Source organism: Perca fluviatilis, chromosome 2, assembly GCF_010015445.1.
Source record: "Perca fluviatilis chromosome 2, GENO_Pfluv_1.0, whole genome shotgun sequence".
Classification (NCBI taxonomy): domain Eukaryota; kingdom Metazoa; phylum Chordata; class Actinopteri; order Perciformes; family Percidae; genus Perca; species Perca fluviatilis.
In genome coordinates, this window is record NC_053113.1 from 48287507 (window position 1) to 48313960 (window position 26454).

General features: G+C 44.6%; 1 protein-coding gene across 6 annotated transcripts in view; it reads right to left on the reverse strand.

The window, feature by feature from the left end:
* nectin1b (nectin cell adhesion molecule 1b) overlaps positions 1–26454 on the reverse strand; it is a 236945-nt gene that overhangs the window by 125831 nt on the left and 84660 nt on the right. The window contains exon 6 of one of the 6 annotated variants that reach the window (XM_039818763.1): positions 20674–23109. The exons of the other annotated variants lie outside the window; for them this stretch is intronic. Coding sequence (XP_039674697.1) covers positions 22604–23109 — 506 coding nt within the window. The 3' untranslated portion in view covers positions 20674–22603. Of the gene's footprint in view, positions 1–20673; positions 23110–26454 lie in introns of those variants that run through there. 6 annotated transcript variants of the gene reach the window in all.

The window sequence follows — 26454 nt, forward strand, 5'->3', positions numbered from 1 at the left end:
TCGTAAAACGCATGGGGTACCTCCAGAGGGTCATGGCAAAGAATAATCTAAAGTTTGGGGTTGATAGCATTTATTTTGGCTGAGATATGGCAAAGTTGGTGTTTTCATAGTTAGCTACACAAATTTGTTTGTGCGTTATATGCACAATTTTTATCGTATAAAAATTCTTTCCATATCTTTTAGTCAGGTCAGTCTGGAGATGCTACGGTCCAAGTTTCGTGCAGATCGGTTGCATGGTCTAGGAGGAGTTCGAAAAAGTAGGTTTTTGATAAATCATGATTTTTCACGCATAAAAGTCTAGGCGGAAATGGGCGTGGCCATTATCACGTGATTCGGTTGGATCCAGGGAACGCATACATGTATTGTTTTTGAATGTCGGGTGTACGGTGTGGGAGTTATAGGGCCAAACTCGTTTTTGTCTGCTATAGCGCCACCTAGTGGTGGAAATGGGTCAATTTTTGGACCCCTAATAATCAGTAGAAAAACAATAGGGTTCCACAGTCCTGCTGTGCGAACGGCGTAGCTATTGCTACCGCCGGTTCTTGCAGACTCGGGCTTGGACCCCTAATAAAAACAATCAGTAGAAAAACAATAGGGTTCCACGCTCCATTGGAGCTGTGAACCGCGATGCCTTGCATTACGCGGTTCCCATGCCCCCTCGGGTTTGGACCCCTAATAATCAGTAGAAAAACAATAGGGTTCCACGCTCCATTGGAGCTGTGAACCTCGATGCCTTGCATTACGCGGTTCCCATGCCCCCTCGGGCTTGGACCCCATATAATAAAAAATAACAAAAATACCATAAATATACAAATCATAACTCTAAGAATGAATTAATTATTTAAGTGTAAGATCAACAGATAAGTCGTGAGACTCCTCTTGAAGGATCCAAAACTATCACATTAACGCTGAACACTAGGCAACTCATATCATAGAATGCACGCATATTTTAAGAGGACTGTCTGCAGGGAATGTTTCTGACCAATCACGGTGGGTGTGGGCTGCCTGGGCCAAAAATGCCAGGGCCAATTTTTTGTTCCAGTCCAGCCCTGCCCAGCTGCATTGATGGTGCAGAGACTCCAAGAGTGCAGACGCATAAGACCAGGAAACACTAACCAATCAATGCAGACTGGGCTTTTTCGGGAGGGGGGACTTAAAGAGACAGGCACTAAAATGGAGTGTTTTGGACAGAGGGTGAATCCGGGTTTATTCAGGCAGACAGTATGATAAAAATTATGTATTTTTTGAACGTTAAAGGCTCTGAACACCCACACAGGTGTTTTCAGTTAATCTGGCTGTTTGGGCCTCTTCCCAGGACTGTGTGGGTGTGTATAAACTGAGTGATTGTCATCTTCCTGAGTCTCCTGTTAGCTCTGTTACACCTGTTAGGGCAGGACAAATGACACCTTTATCATTCTCATTGGTAGAAAAGATTTGTGACCCAATAAATTCCCATCTAAGCTCCGGCCCACCTTCAACCTGAGCAGAGGTCTAATCAGCCAGAATAACTGAAATGTGTGGCTGTTCAGATGCTGTGTGGCTGTTCATGAACCTAAAAATGAGCATGACATGGGACCTTTAAATTATATACTACCCTGTAGCATTATTTGTTTTGAGTTGAGGACAGTCTCGCTGCTGTAACGAGTGGCCAGTACAGCCTGGGCCTGGTGGCTCCTCTGATGAGGATCGTTTCTGACAAAGGGTCATTGGTTCTGCATGACGACAGGCGGGCCTGTATGTGCTGATGGGAAGCCTCCTCTGGCAGTGTTAGTCTAAATGTAGACTGGCACTGACACTAATGTACACTGATAAAGCTGTGAGAGTCAATAGTAGGGAGGAAGAGAGTGTGGGAGTGGGAGACAGTGGCTTCTTAATTTACCCTATTTGTTCCATTTGTCAGGCGCTGGAACTCACATTGTGAATGTGGACGGGAGAGCTCTCCTTACAGTCAGCAGCTTCAGTGAATCTTTATGGTGAAGGTACATTTCGTGGCAAGCTTAATATCTGAGGGCCAAGAACATTTAAATTTCATTTGACATAATGATTCTGAGTGAGATTTGACTAACCCTGTGATGCATTTTCTCTCCCAGTGAGAGCAGCGGATTCATGCATGATGATCGCCAAGGACGCTGGCTAAGATAAGATATGGGTTTAGCCCGAGGACAGTTTGTCTTCATAGAAACATGTCAATACAGGCCTAATTGGTCCTTCTGTTGAAGACGTAAATGAGGTGTTTGTAAAATTGTGTTCTATTTCGTATAGGCTTCGCCCTCTAAGCCACGCTATGGGTTTATCCCTTCGCGCATGCGCAGTCGTGAAGATTTTCTTTCCCGCCCTTGCGTGCCGCACGGGCTTCAACTACGTCCGCAATTACTGTATAAATCCAGGGCGGACCCGTTGCTCTGCTCCCACTTTTTCTTCAAGCAAGAGCAGTTATGAAGAAGGTACTCAAGACTACCAGCTCCAGCGGCGTCCGCCTCTGCCCCTTCTGCGAGGCCGGCTACATCTTCCCGCCGGACCTCCACCCCCGCTGCGAGACCTGCCTCGGCGCCTCTCACGCCGGCAAGGCTCTCACCTCCAACGCCTCCTGCCCGTTCTGCGCCCGCCTGCCTTCTAAAGAGCTTCAACGGCGGGCGGACGCTTTTCTGGCCTTTGAGGTCGACGGAGAGGGGGACGGCAGCTGGGTGGACCGACGCGACACCGTCGACGCCCTGGAACCGCTGGAAGAGGGCGTCTTCGACGGGCACGAGTCCGATGACTCGTCTCCCCCGAACGACGACTCTTTCACCGGGTTTCCTTCCTCCCCACTGGGAGGACTGGATCTGGAGATTGGGATCGATGCCTTTCCGCTACGGCACTCCCAGTCTCCAGAACGGCCAGGGGCACCGCCTCAGCGGTCTTCCCCTCTGCCGCAGGTGGCTCCACCCTCCACCACCAAGGCTCTTTTTATGGACCTGCCGGAGATCATAAAAAGGGCGGCGGACCAGAGGGGCATAGCACTTCCAGCGGAGCCTCCAGCCCCCTCTCGCGGCCTCCTGAGCGGTGACATCTACTCTCAGGAGCCGCCGTCCAAACGGGCCCCACTCTGGCCGCGCTTCACGGAGCTTCGGCCGTTCGTGGAGGAGGCTCTCTCTCAGCCAGGGAAACTGAGGGCGCCAGTCTCGCACTATGCCCCGTTCACACGGGTTCATGGCGACACAGAGGCAGGCTTTCCTTCGGTCCCCCCTCTGGAGCAGAGCCTGGCGTCGATCCTGCTTCCGAAGGCTACCTTCTTCGGCCACCGGAAGCCGACCCCCCCCACGACAGCGCCACCGCTCCACCAACCGCCATAAGAGGAAACGCCCCACAGCCTCTGCTGCGGCTGCGCCCTCCCAGGCTTCGACCTCCGCCCCTCCGCCTGCCCCACCGCAGCGACAGCCGGCCCCCGACCGGCAGGCTTCACGGGGTCGAAGGATCATGAAGGCGGCTCCCACCTGGTCTAACCGCCCCCGGAGCCACCCACCAAGCAGCGGCGACGGTGGCAATGACGGGGCGCGGGTAACGTCTGTCCCTCCACGGTTGAGAACCGGAAACACAATGGCCCTTTTAAGGGCCACTCAAGTCCTTCTAAAGAGCAGTTTCCCCTCAACCTAGCAGCCCTTGTTCCCACTGAACATTATGCTGATAATATGACAGATGTTCCCCACACAAGCACAAACACACACCAGGTCACCGCTGCTCGCGGAGCTGCACCGCTATCTCACTATGCAGACAGCGGGAGCAGACGCCACGCCGCTACTCTTAGCGCTGCTCACTTCCCTTCATCCCCCTGGCTATGCCAGCGGGATGAGGACGACTATGACCCACCACCCTTTCGACAGGGCCCTACCATGGGCTGGGCGACACGTTCTACCCACGTCTCGCCCAGCGGCGGGACGGTCTCTGCGCTTCCTGCTAGCTATGTCTGTGAACAACACACAGACATGCGCACGCCCGCTCTCGGAGCACAGCGCGGCATGGATCAGACTGACACACATGGACTCGTGGATGTCAAAACTGATATCACGGGGCTACACACTCCAGTTCGCCTCCCCCCCGCCTCGCTTTGCGGGCGTGTTGGAGACAACTGTGTCGTCCATTCCACATGTTGACTATCAAACATGTGTTGGAATGCGTGCGCCACCAAGAGTGGTTTACATCCGTGAATCTGAAAGACGCTTACTTTCACAACCAAGTCATCCCCAGACACAGGAAATTCCTGCGCTTCTTTTTCCAAGGGGCTCATTTCCAGTACAACCGACTGCCATTCGGTTACTCACTGGCCCCTCGCACTTTTTCCAAGTGCATGGAGACGGCACTTCAGCCGTTGCGGAAAAAAGGCGTCAGAGTCCTGTTTTATCTGGACGATTTGCTCATCCTGGCTCCCTCTCGGGAAACGGCGGCGCTACACACCGTGTCAGTCCTGCAGCACCTGCAGACACTCGGTTTCGCCATAAACTGGCAGAAAAGTGCTTTGGTTCCCTCACAATCGATAGTTTATCTGGGCGTAATGCTAAACTCGATTGTTATGAGGGCCAGGCTGTCAACGCCGAGGCAAGATGCGCTGCTTTCTCTCCTGTCGTGCACCACGCCCCGCGCAAAGGTGTCAGCACTGTCTATCATGCGCCTTCTGGGCATGATGTCCGCGGGCTACATGGTAGTACCCCTGGGGCTTCTCCACATGAGGAAAATCCAGAGATGGTTCCTTCAGCACATCGACCCCATACGCCACAAGTGGCGAATGCTGACTATCCCTCCCTCTCTGCAGTCAGACCTGTCATACTGGGGAAACCCCCAGACCCTGTCAGCTGGGGTTCCCCTGGGCAGAGTGACGTCATAACGCACAGTGTACACGGATGCGTCCCTTCACCGGGCTGGGGAGGAATTGCGAATCACAGGTGGTGGGAGGGGAATGGCCTCCTCCTCCCCTCCCACACATAAACTGCCTGGAGCTGTCCACGGTGCTGAAGGTCTTGAAGCACTTCGCCCGGCGGTAGGAGGGAGGCATGTTGTGGTGCAGACAGACAATGTCACAGCAGCGGCGTTCATAAATCGCCAGGGCGGGCGTAACGCCGCCCGCCTTGGGAATAGAGCCAGGAGCCTCCTGCTGTGGTCTCACAGTCATCTGCTGTCCCTCAGGGCCGTCCACATCCCCGGGATACTAAACCGGCGGGGCAGACCTAATGTCGGAGGGGGACCCCTCACAACGAGTGGAAATTGAATCCCACTATCATTCGGAAGCTGTGGAGCAGGTTCGGGGAAGCGGAGGTGGACCTGTTCGCCTCACGGGAAAACACACGCGCTCTGTGGTTTTCCTTGAGCTCACGGGACAACCCACCCCTGGGCGCGGACGCTTTCTCCCACCATCCCTGGCCCAGAACCCTCCTATACGCTTTCCCCCCGGTCCCTCTGATCCCTCGCCTCCTGGAACGCATCCAGGAGGAAGGCCTGTCGGTCATCCTGGTGGCACCGGAGCGCACGAACGCATCCTGGTTCCCGACGCTGGTCCAGCTGCTGGCGGCTCCCCCCTGGCAATTGCCGTGGCACGAGGACGCCCTGTCACAGCTGGACGGCGCGATAGCCCACCCCCCGGTGATAACCCAGCGACTGTGGGGCTGGCTGCTGAGCGGGAACGCTTGCAGAGGTTAGGCTTGCCACCTGCCGTGGTGCGCACCATTCAGAGCGGCGGCCCCTCTACAACAGCGTGTTACGCGGCGCGTTGGTCCGCTTTCCAGCGCTGCTGCACGGAGAGGGAGTCAGACCCCATATCGTGCCCCCTGCCCGTCGTACTGACTTATCTCCAAACACTGGTAGATAACGACTTGGCCCCATCCATGGTCAAAGCCTACGCGGCGGCCATTTCATCTTGCCACGAAGGCTATGGAGAGAGAACGGTTTTTGCACACCCCCTAGTTAAACGTTTTTTGAAAGGGGTCCGACGGCAGAAACCCGCCGTGCGTTCTCTCACGCCCCAATGGGATCTGACCCTGGTACTCCGAGCTCTGGGGAAGCCCCCTTTCGAGCCCCTGGCACAAGCCCCTCTCAGGTTGCTGTCTCTAAAAACGGTGCTCCTCCCTGCACTGACATCAGCCAAGCGAGTGAGCGACTTATGTGCGCTGTCAGTCTCGCCGTCCTGTCTCTCAATCAGAGGGGACGGGAGCGCAGCCACCCTACAGCCCAACCCTTCCTTCACACCCAAAATTTTAACAAATTCCTTTCGGTCGAGGGTTTTTTCCCTCCAGGGTTTTTTCCCCCCGCCTCATAACAACGACGCGGAGGAGGCTTCCCACAGATTGTGCCCGGTGCGTGCGTTATCACAGTATGTTTTACGCACGGCGGACATAAGGCGGACACAGCAGCTGTTTGTTCACTACAGGGAACACTCCCAAGGAGCGGCCCTGTCGAAGCAACGCCTGTCTCACTGGCTGTGCGAGGCTATCACCCAGGCCTATGACACGGAGGGGGCGGTGCCCCCCCAGGGCATTTGGGCACATTCTACACAGGCTCTGTCTGCATCGACAGCCCTGTTCAGAGGCATGTCAGTGGCCGAAATCTGTGCTGCGGCCTCTTGGGCATCTCCATGCCCTTTCATCCGCTTCTATTTGCGGGATGTGTCTGAGCCCTCCCTGACTCACTCGGTCCTCTCTTCTCACAACGACGAATGAGGCCCCGTCGTATGTATAATTGTATATATTATGTACATATGTATATGTTTTTGTCACTATTATACAATCACGACATGTGCCGCTTTATGTTTTCTCCTGTCCCCTCCCCTCCCCCCCCCACTCTGGGTGTCTGGGAGAACTGGGGCGTCCCATAATTATCAATCATGTATTTCCCTCATCAATCATGCACGCCTGTATTCTCGGCTTGGGCTTTAAGCCAGCTAACAGGTCGTTGCCATGGCGGCCCATGAGAGATAAAGTGACAGTAAGGGAAAATAGTTAGTCTATGTTCCACTTGTGGGATCTGTCGCAGGTGGCATTGACTACATCAGCTTCGCCCTAACCCATAGCGTGGCTTAGAGGGCGAAGCCTATACGAAATAGAACGATAGTTACGTTATTGTAACTCCAGATTCTATGAGTATAGGCGTAGCCCTCTAAGATTCGGGCCACCTGCTCCTATTGCATTAGCTGAAGAAAAAGCTGATGTTGGGAGCAGAGCAACGGGTCCGCCCTGTTTTTATACAGTAATTGCGGACGTAGTTGAAGCCCGTGCGGCACGCAAGGGCGGGAAAGAAAATCTTCACGACTGCGCATGCGCGAAGGGATAAACCCATAGCGTGGCTTAGAGGGCTACGCCTATACTCATAGAATCTGGAGTTACAATAACGTAACTATCGTTCTGGTGATGAGGAGCATGTCGATATGTTATTATATAACTCCATATTTTACCACAATTATAGCAGTAGTTAAAGTAAAAGTAAATCAATGAATACATGCAAATGTAAAACAAATTATCAAGCTAGTGAAATAAATAAGCAGGGAGCAACATTTTAAACTGTGTGCATGTTTATACTAACAGCAATGTTTTGAAATTGCACCAAAAATAGAAAAAAAAATGTTAAATGGTAATAGAAAAAGGAGCCATCTGTACCTGTGCTTTATTATTACAGGATATATATATATGCATTACCATACAGAAGGTTGATTCATGTCCTTGAAATCTATCTTTCTCTTCCTACAGCCACGCCCGGTTTCTGTTTAATTGAGGATCTCGGGGAGAATGTCAGTCACAATCTGTTTCATCATCCCACTCCTTCAGGAATTAATATTCAAAGAGTTTTTAATTTTAGCTTGTAACATCGGTCAAGAAAGGGATGAAGGGTATGTAATGTACACTAACTCCCTCACTGCCCATCTTAAACCACACACACACATACCCACACACCCACCCACACACACACACACACACATATACACACACACACACACACACACACACAACTTCTTTGACGCTGGGTAAATGGTCACAGGGACAGAGTATTCCCAGCAGGACTTTGTAGATGAGGGTTGTCAGCACTTTTCTCACCAGAGGGTTTAGGCCTTTCGTTCTGCTCTGGGATGGCGGAGTTTAATTGGAGAATGCTAATGCGCAGCTGGATAGCAGAGCTGCTCATGCCATGACTGGCTCTGAAAATGGGAGGGCGTGAAAGCAGGACTGGTATGTGTGTGTGCATGTGCCCTCAAGATTCCAACAAATTTATTCATGGGATCCGAGCAGTTTGTTTATGAGCCGTCTCATTTACAAAATAATAGGCAATAATAATTTCAGCAGATTGATCCTGGGTTAATCCAAATAATTGGCAATTCATTATAATTTCACATTTTTCTGGAAATAGAATTGACTTGTTCTGTCTATCAGTGGGGTGTAAACAGCATGCCCAATCGATCAGGTTATATGCCAAACATGTTTTATCAAACAAAGAAAAGGAAAAAAAAGAACTGAGCAAACAATGTCTGGAAATATTCGGCACAATGGAAAACAAATTGTAAAACGTGTGACTACTTCACTGAATGATTGTGTCACATTTGCATGCAGAGAGAGGTCTCAGAAAGAATTTGAACGGTATAAATAACAGCGTGTCAGGACGAATCGACATACAACATAAAAGCTTTATCTGGGAACAAATCATCTTTGGGTTGTTTTCATAAACAAGCTTCTTTCAGTTTGTAGATGATCAATCTGCTCAGTTTTAGATGTGTGCCTCATGACTGTTCTCACTATTATGGACCAAATATCAAAGAAATGAGGATGTGCTCAGTTCTGACAGATTCACAAAAGAGAAAAGTAGTTTATTGAGTTATGTTTATGTTACTCGACTCTTTATACGCATCACTTTTATTCTATAATTGCAAAAAGGTTTTGAAATACAAAGAATATGTGCCGGTCATGGATGCTGTTTGGCTAGAATGTTCTAAAAGGTGATTTGTGATGAAAAGCCAGCCTGCATTTCAGGGCAATTTTCATTGGAAAAATGCAAGTATTTTCATAGGCCTACTGTTGTAGATATTGTCAATAAAACATTGCATGTTTGGTTTACATACAGTAATACATATGTTTTTTGCTGACACGTAGAGCAGTGTGTTGTTCTGAAATCAATCTTTTGTTTCAGGTTGGTCATTATGATGATGGTGTTGGCACAACCCAAAGAGAGAGAGAGACAGTAATGTATGGTAAAGGTTAACACACTGAAGATCCTTTTTTTTAACAGCTTTCAATCCAGTTTTTATTCCAAGTCTGGAGAGGTTTTAAAAGCTGTGTGTACTGTTATTTTAAGATCCCGGGGATGGCGCATCACAGTGGAGACCATAGAGGTAAAACACTCCACTTCAGTCCCAGCAGAAGTGCCTTTAGATTCGGAGGAGGAGCAGGTCAAGCCTGCTGCTAGGTCAGTTTAGAAAGTCTGAACTTATGCATCATGTTGTCCTGTGAAAACACTTTTTAAGCAGCTATGGAGACTTCCTATAGAGCTACAGAGCCTCAGAACCACGTTTTAGTTTGGGTCCTCCATAAGGCCAACACAGGGTCAGCAAGGACACATGAAGCAGAAGTCTGTTAGAAATGTCTTGTGTGTGCATCATTACATTCATTATCTTCTGAGCAGTCTATAGGCTCAGGTGTACACAGCTGTATTCACAGGCTGTATGGAAAGCACACAGAAAGGCACTGAAAAAGGTCTAAATTGATAGCAAATAGAGCTGAACAATCAATTGAAATTTTAGCACACTCAAAAAATGGCCTACTGCAATTATCAAATTGCAGGAGTCGCAATATGTGTTAAAATAGAATTTGAAAGTAAATATTGCCATGCTGCAGACATAGGCTTGGTTTGGTACAGGTCCTCGTAAAAATCACACCATAATTATTTTCATTTTAATGTTTGTTGCAATATCAGTCAAAATAACTGCAAATAGATATTGTTTTCAAAACTGTTCAGCCCTAATGGCAAATACCTAATCGGCTCTAAAACCTGGCAACAACACTCGGCCAGGTGTCAGTATAAGTGTTCACACAACACTTGTGATCTATTCATTCACTATAGCGTTTGTTTGATTGTGAACATTCAGTCAGCTGCAGCATTTCGGAGCAAAAACAGCTGTTGAGAGCAGTTTGAGGGAGGTGAAAAGAACAGACCTCGGCCTGAGTTGTGAATGTGCCTTTTTTTTCTGAGTTCATTTCCCTGGTTTGGTCATGGCAGGAATATTCATCCAAATGATGTGCCTTGCGTTTCGGATGGCGCACCAAGTGAAACGTGTGTCAACTGTAGTCGCGCTAATCGTGAATAAAAAACAGTAAAAATGCAGAAAATTGAGTTTCAGGACATCTTTGATCAGACGACCAATGAAATTACCACAAGTGAGGGGGGGAAATATCTGCAGCTGAAGTAAGCAGCCTTTTTCCTGATCATTATCATGGAGCCGCAGTTTGATTTGGAGTAACATCAAGACTCAGGACAAAGTAGCAGTATGTAATGGCTCACATTACATTTTCAAAGTCAAGGGTCATAATGTGTTTTGCATAACCAATTAAATGGCGAAATTCGGCATGTTTCAGAATCACAGTTGCACTCTCCTGCGAAATGAAGTGTCATGTCATCATGTTAGTGACAGGTAGGCCACAAACACACAATTGTGTTCCAGCTGTGGCTGAAAACCTGACCATAAAACTATATTTAAAAGTCCTGTCTCGGCATCTGGGTAGCTCACGGGTGCCTGGGTAGCTCACCTGGTAGAGTGTGCGCCCATATACAGAGGTTTACTCTTCGACGCAGCAGCCGCTGGTTCGACTCTGACCCACGGCCCTTTGCTGCATGTCATTCCTCCTCTCTCTCTCCCCTTTCATGTCTTCAGCTGTCCTATAAATAAAGGCCTAAAATGCCCCAAAAATAGTCTTTAAAAAACAACAAAATGTATGTCTCACAACTCGGCAAGTATATAATAGGTTTGTGGTCAAACTACCATAAATTAACTCACATTAAAAAGAAAGTTTATGTGCATACAGTTGTGCTTCCATACAACCTCACAGAGCTGCTACCTAATCTTGTTATATAATGAGACACTTTGGGGCACATTATCTTTTACATTCTTCCTAAAAAACACATTTTATCTTTTAACATATCTACACTGCATTAACTTTTGAGACCACTTGTAACAAATGTAATTAGAAACCATTTTCCTGATGGGGTAGTTGATTAACCTGAGCTGATAAAATGCATCCTTCCTCTCTTTGCAGTGCTGAAAGCTGTGGGAGTGACTGTATTACTGTAGTCTACCATTTAAATCCCAGCCCGTCCTCACCCAGAAGACCACCGTACAGGTCCATTGTGCAAGCAGCTCAACACGACTCATATTTATGTTTGTCTGTAAGGTGTCGAACACTTGCGGCCAAATCACGAGAAGTGGAAGTGAGGTGACAAAGTGTAATAGCACCAGATTCTGCGTAAAAAGCAGGTCGGGCGTGGTGGATGGATCTGGGGTTCATGTCCCATGTGAAACCAAAAGGCCAACTGTCACTTTTTAAAATGAAACAAGTTTTTAGCATGACATAACGTTACGTCACATTACACCACATTATGTCACTCCTCATTTTAGTAGTAGTTACTAACTAACTACGTATTTGTATTGCCTAAACTTAACCAGTTCCATTTCACAGTGTTAACTACATGTTTAAAAGTGCAACCGTTACCTGTCTTGTGATAATAAAAAAAAACGGCCATTGCGTTCAGGTGTTACGGTCACAAGTTCAAAATGGCCACTGTAGAACGCTAATGCCGTTTTGTGAGTATTTGAAAATCCCCCTATTCTGTCATTAAGGTATGAGGAGCCCAAAAATGCCCACATAGGTCATTTGTTCAAGCAGCAATTACAACTTATGTTTACGTTTATAGTGGTGGCGCCCTCTAGTGGCCGTATAGTTATGACGGGAGCAAAGCAAGAAGTAACAAAGTGACAAAGTATAAGAGCGCCAAATTCCCCCATAAGGCCGGTTGGGCTGGTGGATGGGTCAAACAAACAAAGGACCTTCACCCAGGATACCGGGGTTTGTGTACACCTTCAAAAATAAAAGTCAACAGCAAGTTTTTTTATTAACTTACAGAACAAAAGGAGCTACGAAACATTCTGCGTTACGTACATAACCGGAAGTTAAAGGGGTGATAGAATGCAAAACCGATTTTACCCTGTCATAGTTGAATAACGACTGTTCGGTGGGTAAATAGGACATACATAGAAGCTCAAAATCCCATTGACACCCCTTTACTATGAAAATTTCATATTTTGAAACTGCCGCTGAAAACGGGCGAATCCCAACAAAGCTGGAAGTTGATGTCAACCTCCCAAAAACCGGAACCTTTGTCAGCCCATGGGTGTATTAAGAGAACGGTCACGCCCCAACATTTACATAGGCTACACAACTGACCTGAGATCAGTTAGTCTTCTGAATCTAGGTCGTGCAGATCTCAGAAAATGTATACATTGTTCATATGCTATTTTACCATTAAATTCACTTCTGAGACTTTTTTATGCGAGAAATCAACTACTTAGAGGTCAAATATGGGCCGTTTTACGAAAATTGATGTCTATTGCAAATTTTGTCCGACTGTGTGTCGGACTTCAGAGGCTGGTGCTGCCTGTGTTGCTGCCTCGCCGCCTGGCCTGCCTTCCTCCACAGACCCCGGCTTGCTGTGAGCCCGATTGAGCTCCGGCACGGCTGCTGCAACCCACAGCACCTCATACCCGCGCAAAGTCACCGTTTGGGCTGGTGGACTACTACCAACGCCGCTGCTCTGACAGAGCTCCAGGGCCTGCAACTCCCCTCTTACGCTAGCCGCTAAATGCCCGGTGTATGTGAGTGAAAGCGCGGTCAGCGAGCTTGTTACGCCAGCATTCTCTTACCACAGATTCTAGTTAATCTTATAATGTGTGTAATTATAATGTGTTGAGTTATTTAAACAAACGATTGGGAAAATAAACGCCGCTTGTCCATGAGTCTCATTGATAGAGCCTGCGGCTGGATGGAGCTCTATCAATGAGAGCTAGCTAGCCTCCTCTTAGAAGTCCTCTGGAATTCACAAATATTCATTAACTTGAAATCGGACACCGTTGTTAGCTTTATAAAACATATAGTTAGATGTTGTATAAGTGGCGTGACGAAATTCAAACTGTAAATATACTCGAATTACGACCAAAAATGAAGCTAACTAGCCGCAATCTGTACACATAGGATTGAAGGGACAGTCGCAGCTAACGAAACCCTTACAGCTCACAAATATTCATTAACTTGAAATCGGACACCGTTGTTAGCTTTATAAAACATATAGTTAGATGTTGTATAAGTGGCGTGACGAAATTCAAATTGTAAATATACTCGAATTACGACCAAAAATGAAGCTAAGTAGCCGCAATCTGTACACATAGGATTGCAGGGACAGTCGCAGCTAACGAAACCCTTACAGCTCACAAATATTAAACATTAACGGAAACCGACACCGTTGTTAGCGTTATAAAACATATAGTTAGATGTTGTATAAGTGGCGTGCGAAATTCAAACTGTAAATATACTCAAATACGACCAAAAATGAAGCTAAGTAGCCGCAATCTGTACACATAGGATTGCAGGGACGACCCGCGACTAACGAAACCCTTACAGCTCACAAATATTCATTAACTTGAAATCCGGACACCGTTGTTAGCTTTATAAAACATATAGTTAGATGTTGTATAGAAATTGGCGAAATTCAAACTGTAAATATACTCGAATTACGACCAAAAATGAAGGTAACTACCGCAATCTGTACACATAGGATTGAAGGGACAGTCGCGCGCTACGAAACCCTTACAGCTCACAAATATTCATTAACTTGAAATCGGACACCGTTGTTAGCTTTATAAAACATATAGTTAGATGTTGTATAAGTGGCGTGACAAAATTCAAATTGTAAATATACTCGAATTACGACCAAAAATGAAGCTAACTAGCCGCAATCTGTACACATAGGATTGCAGGGACAGTCGCAACTAACGAAACCCTTACAGCTCACAAATATTCATTAACTTGAAATCGGACACCGTTGTTAGCTTTATAAAACATATAGTTAGATGTTGTATAGCTAAGTGGCGTGACATGTGTGTAACATTTGGTAAGAGATTGCTGGTGTAACAAGCTCGCTGACCGCGCTCTCACACACGGGCCATTTAGCTAGCAGGAAGAGAGGAGATGCAGGCCCTGGAGCTTTGTCAGGGCAGCGGCGTTTGGTAGTAGTCCACCAGCCCAAACGGTGACTTTGCGCGGGTATGAGGTGCTGTGGGCTGCCGGAGCTCAATCGAGCTCACAGCAAGCCAGGGTCTGTGGAGGAAGGCAGGCCAGGCGGCGAGCCAGCAACACAGGCAGCTGAACTCCGACACACAGTTTTACCAAATTTGCAATTAGCCATCCATTTTCGTAAAACGGCCCATATTTGAGCGTTATATAGTTGATTTCTCGCATAAAAAAGTCTCAGAAGTGAATTTGGTAAGGAAACATTGCAGTGTCTGGAATATGAGATTCTGTCGCGTTTCTAATGTCTGTGTATTGGGGATTCGCTCAACCAATCAGCACACGACCTCTAATGCGTGTGTATGGCCGAGAAGTCGGCCACCAATCAGCGCGTCTCTATGTATGTATGTGTACGGGGCTAAGGCTCAACCAAGCAGGTCGCAGCTCATCTAAATATTCATGACCATACCATATTTGGAAGAAAAGCTCTTGTTACAAATAGGGCCAAAACACAGGGATGCATAAGGGCCAATAAAATATCAACCAGGCCATTTTCAGCCCAACTAATGTTACATACCCCATTAGGAGACCATAAGGAACAGTGTGAAATACCCTATATAATCATTCTATCACCCCTTTAAGTAACATCTGATTTAAACCCAAACCACAACCTTTTTCTAAACATAAGTAAGTAGTTTTTGTGCCTAAACCTAACCAAACTGCGACCGTTTCACGTTAACGACTTTAAAACCGTGACCATTACCTTCTCTGGTTTAGATGTGAGGACAGAAAACACTCCTGTGGGTCGGATTAGAGGGTAGAAATAATCAACCTATATCGTTGTATGTTTTGAAGGAATTGTTGGGTAGAAAGGTGTTGCTTAATCCTTGCCATTAAACCTTTGAGAATGTTTAACACAAGAGTAAGAGCATCATTTACAGTAACACATTTTTTTTATTATGGACAACCTCAAACTGTACACATTGAAAACAGAAAACTAAAGCAAAAAAAAAACATTAACAATGTGTTTATCGGAAAAAAATGAAGACTAGATTAGAAAGAACTGCATAAACATACATTACCATGGTGACAAAAAAAGCACTTTGTTATTTCTGCAGGCTGTGACACAGGTTAGGTCGCTGGGTGTCTTTTGACATCAACAATACTTACTGAAAAAAACATGTCATGATGAACATTCCATTGAATATAGATCTTAATTTGGAACACCAGTCATTTGAGGAAATCAAATGTTTTGAAGTAGTGCAGCTAAAAACCACCTCACGGATCAGTGAGTAAACCCCTCCTGTATCCAGCCCAATCAATTGTTTATGCATATACTGTAAAGCAGGGGTCAGCAACCTCAGGCACGCATGCCACCATTATCTCGCGGTAGCTCAACCAATGGCACACTAGCAATAAGTGTGATAGAGAGTTTTTCAGAAATGTTAAAATCCGCATGCCAAATGCAAATGGCCTCTTTCACAGCCACTGGTAGCATGTTATTTACGGTAGTTTGATTGACTTTTTCCCCATCCGCATTCGGTGAAAAACCGCCCTACTCTGTCTCTTATTGGCTAGTACTCGTTGCCTTCTTAACAGAATGCGGCAGGAAAAAAAATAACACTGCCTGAGCAGGCTAGGTAGATGATGGCAGGCTTAATGCTGATATGGCACACAGATTAGAGGGAAGATTTAGAAATGGCACTTTGTATTAAAAACGTTGCCGACCCCTGCTATACAGTATGCCCATTAACCATTTAATCACTCTAGTCCAATGACTATGGTAATGTCTGTGTGCTTTCCTGAAGCCATTGGGAATGATATATTTTTCCAATTCTTAGGGCATCCACAGCTCAACGATTCACAGAAGCAAAGAGGTTTCTTTCAACGCAAGCTACCAATCCAGTTTTAGATGAGCAATTTTGGTCTATAAAATCAAACCGACTGCTAAAACAAACTCCTATTTGAATAGCATTGTGATTCACAAGAAAGTGTTAAGAAACCCATCAACTCATGGGGCTGCATTGTGATTATTTGAGACTCAGATACAATGCAAATTTCTTAGCACTATAACATTTGAGAATAATAAGCCAAAAACCATTTAAAAATCATGGCAGGCACAGTCAGATCATTTTTCATTTTTCTCTACAGCAATTATGGTCTTTAATACTGCGTAGCTGTAATTTGTATTCTCTGATTTTACGCTGTGTTGAATGGCGTGGCATCACATACGGGGTGCTTTAACAAACTCGTTTTTTAATTTACGGCCCATGAGGAACATATTATAAAACAAAAATCCAGCCATATTTCATCATAAGAGTACTTTGATAGAGGAAATGTAAAATTCCACTCACGGCTCTGTTAGGAGAGGAAAAAAACAAAAAAAAACGGATGGCCATGCATGTTAAAAGCCTATGTGCCATCAAAGGCCCTTGGGCTACAAAGGGCTCTTTTAGTAAATGGATGGCAACAGCTGCAAACTCTGGGCTGTTCTTAATGTGCACGGTGCAGATGTCTGCACTTGAGTCCCACAGTCTGAGACAGATCTGTCTGGCTCTACACTGGGCCTCTCTCATCATATCACTGGAGCTTCATTAAGCACTGAACTCAATAACAACATCTGTTTTGCTCTCCAAATTAAGGAGAAAAAAACACTTAAATGTACAGTAATAGCTATTTTAAACCCTAGTTGTATACTGTATGCTTCTCTATATATCTTGTGTGAGCCTCACATAAGATGATTATCAGTGTAGAGCTCAACAGTGACTGGCCACGTTTTGAATGACTCTGGCTCCGGAAGTGATATTTCCCATTCAATATCTCCATTGACGTTTCAGAAAATGCTTAAATAAAGAGGTCTTAGGCGTGGAACCAATCCAAGCAGCTATGAGATGAACATCAATTAGAATTATCAAATCCTTATGGAGAAAATGAATGGGACTTTCAGTTCTGGAACCACACTGTTGAGCTCTAGACTACACTGTGACCCTTTCAGCTTCTTTAACATACTTTTTTCTCAGTGATGGAGGCTGTTTTGGCAACACAGCATGTTGTAAAGGTGTTAAAATACCTTCCACACCTGGAAGATATACTGTGTGGGAATTATTGGACATTCCCTAAGCATGTCTGATTGCGTTGCCTTCATTTCTACCATCCGATTCATCTTATGCTCAGGCATGAAGACTGGAGCGAACAATGGAGTGAAGTGTGGATGCATCTGAAAAGATATTAATTCTGCATTAGCACTGCAGCCGCCTATGTACAGTAAACTTTTAGTTTTAGATCTAAAAACTGGAACGGCATTGAAGAGCTGAATACTGCACTGTGGCTCTGTCTAAATCTGTGGCTCTGTCTAATGGCTGGCTGGGAGCAGAGCAACGTCTTTACATTACATCTTGGTTTAATGAATGTCTTAACAAGCTCTATAAGTGTTAAACTGGAAGGACAGTTTATTTTTAATACAAACCTTTTATGTCTTACACTCAAGGCTCACAGGAAGTGATGAAGCTTCAAAATAAATCCAAATAAGCACCTGCATGAGGTGACAGGGATACATTACTGATCAAAGCTATTGGGAAAGAGCAATTAGCAAAAAATCAATACACAGCGATATAATAAAATGTGTTGCAGACGTGAACCACATTCAATCAGATAACTATCCAATCAGTGAACTGGGACAGAGCATGGTTGACTATTGAACTCATTTAATGCGTAAAACAAATACAAGTTACTTCACTGGGTCATCACAATTGAACAAGAGATTTTTTTTTCATATTTGTAACACCCTCCGAAATATACATTCACATGGCTGCATACAGACAGCGTCTGTCTTTTTGATTTTCTTTCAATAACATTAAATTTGACAAACTGTATGCGTCACCCCTTTTGTATGACAGCGACACCTCTAAGGGCATATCAAAAACGTACCGGAGGAGCAATTCTAGGTGGGACTTTGGAAATAAGCTATGCATCGACTTTATCTAGCCATCATCGAGTCTCTATGTTTGCAGTCAAAATAGGTATATTTTACATGTACGGGGTTCCCTAAATACGCAGTTGTCCCTAAATAAATCCCAACTATAATCTCAACCGTATGTACAGTATTTACAGTGGAATGTTGAAACACACTGAATACAAAAAGTAGATTAGGATGGAATGAAGTTAAAGTCAGTATTACAAAAATAGGAACTCATAACACCTGACAACATGAAGACAATGTTCACATCTACCAGTATACAGAATGCCGACTCCAATCCGAAAGGTTTCTCTCTCTTTCTCCAACATGTCTGAGAAGCAAGTGTGGCAGTGGTTTCACAACGGATGCAGACCAAAAGGTGAAATGGTATCCTCAAACTTGTGCTTTAAAAAGGGGGTAGAGTTGATCTTTGCTTTGGGCCAAAGTTGCATTTTTTGAAATTGAAATCGCTTGTCACTAGATTAGCATTTCAATTGTTGTGCTTAGAAAAGTCAGCCATGTGTGACTATAGTTAGTTGCAAAAGTGTGATCTCTTTAAGGACTTAAACTATCCAGTACTGACTGGGGTGGGGGGGGGGGGAAGGACTGTGTCAGCATTAAACTTTAAAGGAACACGCCGACTTATTGGGAATTTGTCTTATTCACCGTAACCCCCAGAGTAAGACAAGTCCATACATACCCCTCTCATCTCCGTGCGTGCTGTAACACTGTCTGACGGCTCCAGCATTAGCTTAGCCCAGCACAGATCCTGCAGGTAACTGGTTCCAACTAGCCTACTGCTCCGAATTGTGACAAAAGTGACAAAATAACTCCAACATGTTCCTATTTACATGTTGTGATTTGTAGAGTCACAGCGTGTACAACAAACAACGTAACATGAGACACAGCCATCTTATATCTGTAAACAAACCAGGAACTATATTCTCAGACAGGCTTGCTGCGAGCATATCACTCCGCCCAAGTACTATATTCTTCCGCCTGAGAATATAGTTCCCGGTTTGTTTACAGATAGAAAATGGCTGTAGTTCATGCTACCTTTTTTCTTTGTACACGCTGTGACTCTACAAATCACAACATGGAAATAGGAACATGTTGCCGTATTTTTTTGTCCCTTATTTGAGCAGTAGGATTACTGGAACCAGTCACCTGCCTGTTCTGTTATGGGCTGATGCCGCTGGAGCTGTCAGACAGCTTTACAGCACGCACGGAGATGAGAAGGGTATGTATCGACTTGTCTAACTCTGGGGGTTACGGTGAATAAGCTAAATTCCCAATAAGTCAGCGTGTTCCTTTAAAATGGTAATGAATGCAGCTTTTCGAAGACCACTTGATTTAAATGTCAAGGACAGACACATTGTTAGTATTTAGCAGGGGCTGGGATAGTGTAGAATAACATACCCACTATACTACCTACAAGTCACTGCAAGTAAAGAACCAACACTTGTCTGACTCAAAGAGGTTTGCAGTCCATCCCATATTTCAATATTACTCATTATGTTTCCTGCGGCATGAATAACTCAAACGACGGAGCAGCAACTGTTCAGACTACCTCATGTCCCCTGACTTTGATAGGCACTGAATGCAAGAAGAAAAGATAAAAAAAAAAAAGAAAAAACGTTTTTTCTCTTTTATGCTGTAACACACAAACTATGTGGAATTAAGAAGTCACAGCAAAGCAGCTCACCTGCAGGCGAACCATAAAGTAAAGGCAATTCAATTGTGATTTTTGCTTTTGAACTTTAAAACGTAGCAACCCAGCGACTGTCATTATATTTTTCCCGCTCTGAAACTTTCTGTTGCAAATCCTCGCGTATGTTGTCAATGTGAAGTGGATACACTGAACAACAGAAACGAGGCCGTAGAGGAGAAAACTGAAGTAAACTGGAACCAACAGAAAATCTAACCAAACGGAAATCAACATACTTTTAGTCAGAACGTGATATTTCGCACTTTGTAATTTTAAATTGTGTTGAAAATACAATATATAAATTGAGGCTCATGATTAACATGCTCATCTAAAAACATACAGTAGACAAGCATGGGCTGTAAAACATTCATATCTCCAGCCGACAGAGAAGGCCACTCTCTGAGAGAGGTTGTTTTTTTTATCTGTATTTATTTATATATATATATATATATATATATATATATATATATATATATATATATATATATATATATATATATATATATATATATATATTTATTTATTTATTTATTTATTTATATACTTTTTTGTGTGTTAACTGCAATATTGTTCCTGGGTACTGTGTGCCCATGAACTCTTTACCTCCGTCAATACTGACGACACTGACAAAGTGTTGCCTTTTCAGCTGCAAACGAGGACAAACACACTGCAAATTGATACAAAAAAAATAGCAAAATAGGCACATCCACTCCAACACAAAAACATGCATAAAATAAGGCTTAATATAGTATTTATATTGTTCAGAGCCAGCCAGGTGTGTCGTTTATATCCACGGTTTTACTCCTTTGTTTCTGTTTTATCTGATATTTCACATTGAACTTATTTTTTGTTGTTGAAGCAAATACATTTTGCTAATTGTGTCATGGACCTCAATGTGGAGGAGAGAAACAAGTCATGTGCTATGCTAGCATCCACTGGCACTCGTTAACAGTGATATATATATATATATATATATATATATATATATATATATATACATATATATATATATATATACGTATAATGCCTTCTGACAGCCCTATTGACAAATTCAGATGCCAACATTAAGATAAGGACAGCCATTCATTCCTTTTATCCCCCAAACACCTACTGAAATTCATTTTAGAAAGAAAAAAAAAAAGATGAAAAAAAAACAAAATCATCATGAAAGCAGCAGGTGACTTATTATAATCCAGCATGGCCACCGTCATATTTTCGATTCCCTTTACATGTTCAAATGTTCTCTCTGCAGACGCAAACAAAAGCATCTGTTGACATTTTCCTCCCATCCGTGTCCTTTGTGTCCATGGACGACGACTCTTTATAGAAAAACAGCTGTTGGTGTAAGCTGGGGGGGGGGGGGGCTTAAGCCAATTCTTCAGCACACAGTCACATAATAATAATAATAATAATAAGAGACAGAGTCATTGTTGGGAAACTTCCCAGACACTTTTCTCTCACATCCATTTGATAAAAGAATGGTTAGAACAAATCATAGTTATGATAAATCATTTTACACGTTTCATTATAGTGGTAGGATCGAGAGCTTGCGTGCACAGGTCAAACCTGTTCAAGTCGAGTGACAATCGTGACATTTCAGAGCATTGTTGAAGGTTTCTGTGGACGCTGAGACACATCAAACCTGTTTTGGACGTGATTGGGATGCACCACTGAAAAAGTAGAAATTGTTGCAGGCTTTCTCTATTCCGATTCACTGATTTGGAAAATCAATTCAAATCAAATCAATTGAAATTTAGGGAAAAAACACTCAATATTCATCTGCCACATGGCTCAGTAGACTGACTCCCTCTCAGTGAAGAAACAACCCAAGCCTATTAACACAGGGGGTGGTGGGGGGTGTCAATTATTACTTAGCATGTCTTTGGAACACAGCAATAACACATCTGCTTTGAATGCTGCAAATATACAAAAATGAGTCATTTCATAGACGCTAACCCCAGTGACAAACAGGAGAAATGATACAGGTGCTGTTTGGTGGCGGCGGTGGCTGTTTTTTTTTTTTTTTTTTCTCTGAAACATTTGACCACAACATTACAAACACGTAGCACTCCACCTGTAATTATGTCAAACAGTTAAATCTCAATTCTCTGGTCACTTTAAAAAAAATCATACAAAAAGACATTATAAAAAATAACAATAAAAAAAAGGCAATGGTTATAAAAAAAATAATAATCGCACATCCAGTGTAGGACTTTCACAAATGTGCTCAGCAAAAGCAAACCTCAACCTGCAGTCTCTTTTTATACATTTAATACATTTAGAACATGGAAAAAGAAAACACACAAAAAGAATATTACACCAGTATGAAGTAACCAATCACCTCCCTGGACACCGAGTCCATTTACATACCTTAGTTTGTATTCTTTGCCTATTTACCTGATGGAACTGATACCAATGCTGAGAAGTTGATGTCGCTAGCACGTTAAATAGACGCTTGCTCTTCTAATTAAGATTAGTTGGATGGGGTTTGATGGGGGTGGGGGTCAGGGGGAAGGGGGGGTACTAGGTGGACCAAAAGAGGGAGTGGGACTGTGAAAGGGTTGCAGTGTGATGAATGGGAGGGCGGGGTCGTGATGGAGGTGAAGGGTGCAGTGGAATGCAGGTTGGTGGGGACAAAGGGTTTGGCTTGGCGGTTGCATGCCACTACACATACCACTCTTTCTTAGAAATGACAGAGCCATCGGTTTGAGAGACCATATCGTCGGCTATCTCAGGTTCAGGGTCATACTGGAAGGCCAGAGTCCGCTCGTCATAATCTCGGCTCTCTCCTTCGTCCACGGTGAAATAGGGCCTCTTCAGGTCCTCCTGCTCGCCGTCAAAATCGCGCTCACTCGCCTCAAACCCCCCGGGCCCACCGATCTGGGCGGGTTTCTTCTCGTCGTCCGAGTCGTCTGGGTACTGGAGGTTCTTGGGGATGGGGGGATGGGCAGGCAGGCCGCCGGCCTTGCTGTACCCGTTACCGAACACGTGTTTCTTTGTGCTGTAGTCTCCTTTGAAGGTGCGCTGGCGGCGGCGCAGGAATACGAAGAGCAGTATGGCCGCCACGCCCAACAGGGCCACTCCCCCCACGGCGCCCCCGATGGCGGCGCCTGCATTGTGCGGCTCCTGCGTGATCTCGCCCCCGCGTGGCATGTTGTTGTTAGGGAATTCTGGGTAGGAAAAGACAGATGGAAGGGAGTGTGTCAGTGCTCTGGTGGGAGGAGGTGCATTTGTGCAGGTGCAGATTGTTTTTCAGGAAAGATGAAGTAAGGGAAAGAAGGACGGAAAAGCAAAGGGAAAAGGAAGGACCCCCGGCCCCACGACAATCCCCCCCACCCCACCCCCCAAACCCCTGAGGAGCCCTTACCGAGTGTGGCAAGGCCCCGTCATTAACAGTCACATGCAGTTTCAGACATGGAGAGAAATAAACAGCCAGTCCAGGACACAACACCATCAATGAGTAAAATGATTGAAGAAATTAAAGTGAATGAAGTTTGTCAGCATGCATTAACCATCATATCTCTTCTCTGTTTGGAAGGCGGAATAAAATGAAACAATTTCACAAACAAACTGTGGAAGAATGAATTATCGTGGCCTTTCAGTCAATACATTCAACTCTGCAGGTTTCACACAAGTCAAAGTAAGCATATTGAATGAAACACTGTAGCACAGTCCAGCGTAAAACAGTCAAACATGACATATAGCCAACTTCATCATCAGTGTAGCGGTAATGAAATGAAAGAGCACTGCCAGAGATGATTAGCAGCAGCCAAGCAAACAGCCACGATGCATCCAGAGAGCCGAGAGACATGAAGCTCTTTCTATTCAGGCAGCACAGCAGATAGCCCAAAATGCTTTCCGAAAAAAAAAAAAAAATGTTGTTCAGTCAGGAGAAAAGTATCAAATGAGTCAAAGATGTGCTCTAGTTGAGTGACAGTGACTAATGGCCTGCTAGAGACAAACAATAAGTCAGCTGCAAGAGTCTGAAAGCTGGGATTTTGCCTTGCAAAAATACAACACAAAAAAATGAGCAGTTAGTCAAATATAAAAACCGCCATGATTAGACACCATATCTGGAGCTAAACTGAAACATCGCGTTCAATCCAGCATTTCAGAGAGCAACATAGCCCAGGAAGGCGACAATGCTCATGACAAGCACAGTTCTGTATAAAGCTATGGCCCTTACATACAAGCCTTCACTTCAAACCAAACAAATGGTGCAAAGCTCCTTGAAGCGAAGAGACAGAGGGGACGTCTATATGAAACATGATCAAAGCCTCGAGGCACACAGGTAGTGCTTGTCTAAACCCGCAGAGCAGAGGTACGTTTAGCTTCAATGGCAATCTCGGAGTCCTTAGCAGAGAGTTAAGGGGGTGGGGGGGGGGACGACAACAAAGAGTTAAACCATCCACTAAACAAATGGAGTGGGAGAGGTCTGAAAAAAAAGGAGACTGAAACAATGAGGAAGAAAGGAGGGAGCTTCCTGTTCACGCAGGGCAAACCACAGGCTACGGTATGCAACAAGGCATGACAAGTCAGACGAGATGCACAAAAGATTTACTGCTTTTAATATCATTTCTGCCTACTGTTGTACTGATTTACAACCATCCTGTTATGACACGAGTCAATAGTCTGGTAAGCATAGATCTTACCACTGTTCATCAGCTGTCTTCTCAGAGATAATATCTGGATCTGATAACCATAAATACTGGAACACTCAGGCAGCAGACTCTACTCTAAACTAGATTTATTTAGCTGAAACGCGCATGACGTTCTTCTTTTGATGCACTTCTTTCACATACGATTACATCAGCAAACATGTCACAGCTTAAATGAAACACAGTTGATATATGCACAAAGAATGTAGCCTTGCATGTTTTTTCAAAAACCCAGAATCTTTTAGGATCCAAATTCATACCCTACCTATGCTACATCACTTAAAATAGTAACATCAGACAACGTTGCCTCTTTTTAGGTGTCAGATGTGTTCTGGTTTCAGAATGATGAAGACAGTTGGAGATCAGTTAGATACTAAACCGGATCTACAGGATTACCTTTTTCCCCCCTTGGCAACTATCATGTTTTCCCAAATGATTTTTAGGCATTCTATTATTAAATGACATGAAAAATATTGCATATAGCTGCCGTAAATGGAGCATGATACCCCCGGTTTGGGCTGAGCCCCGAAGGTTAACAACTTCTGGCTCCGCCCCTGGTACGTGCAGAAAACATGGCTGTGTCAGTATAGGAAACTATTATATGCAATGCTGGTTAATCTTGATGGGGAAATGCTCATTCTGAAATCGCAAACTAATCATAATTGAGCCAAAATGAAGGTTTATGTTAAGCAATCCCACAAGTTCCTTAGAGATATTAAATTCTTTGTGCTGCCTCGGAGGAAGTCAGAGTGAAATCAGAACGTTACTGCAAGAACCAGCCAATCTGACAACCTCTGCCATCCTCGTCATGCAAAACTAAAAAGACAAATTTCCCACATAAGCAGAAAATGATTTTTAAATTATTGTCCTAAACTGTTGAATCAAAACCATTACACTCGATTAGAACTGCCTGTTAGTGGAAAAGATAAATCTCTGTAGAACTCTGGTCGAAGGAAGAGATGGTATTGGGCCAAGTAAAGACCAAATGCTCAAGCCTTTCCCCTCGCCTTTAATTACAATGGCACTCTATCAGCCCAAAGAGGCGACCTCCCAAACACAGTCACTCTCCTCCGCTGAGCTTCATCCACGCCCTCTCTCCCAGCAGCGACAGCAAAGCTCTCCAATTTCTAAAGCGGTGCCGGGCACAGTCTCAAATATCAGCTCAGGTTTTAATCTGAGCACCTAATGGGATTATTCAGACACAGGCCTTCATTACACACATGAATGAGAGAGCGGAGCCAGGTCACCTCTGCTCGAGAACACACCCTCCTACCAAGTCCAGAAATCCACAGGATTGAAGGAGTGGAGAGAGAAAGGGAAAACGTTCTCTTGTAATCCTCTCCTCTACCATTAACTGCCTTCCTCTGCTGGGATACGTCTTCCCTCTGACCAGCCCCGTTAATCAAGCTTAATTGGGGAGCCCTTTGCCTTGCATTTCTAAGGTTGCCAAGAGTCGATATTTACCACTAAGAGAGGTGAGAAACACAAGGCGAGGCCATTGAATCTACATAATAGCGGCAGTAAAAAAAAAGAAGATGCGGCGAGCCTTCAAAGCCACCTCCATTTCTATAAAGGATCAAGTGACACCACCTCTGACACCTGAAGAATGTGACTGCCGACGCTAGTGATTGAAGAATGTGTTATAGCTTACAAACTATAGACATGAAAGCAGCTCTAAACATTAATTTGCCTTTTACCTCTGAGGAAACCCCGGAAGTTGCCGTATGGAAAATGGAACTGGAGTATCTAAAGGAGTTATAAAGATGTTTTGCTCCAGGAATTGGAAGGGAAGAGCAGGGTTGTAGTCAAGAAGACCACCTAGCCCCAAGTCATAACCAAGACCAGAGTGTATCGAGA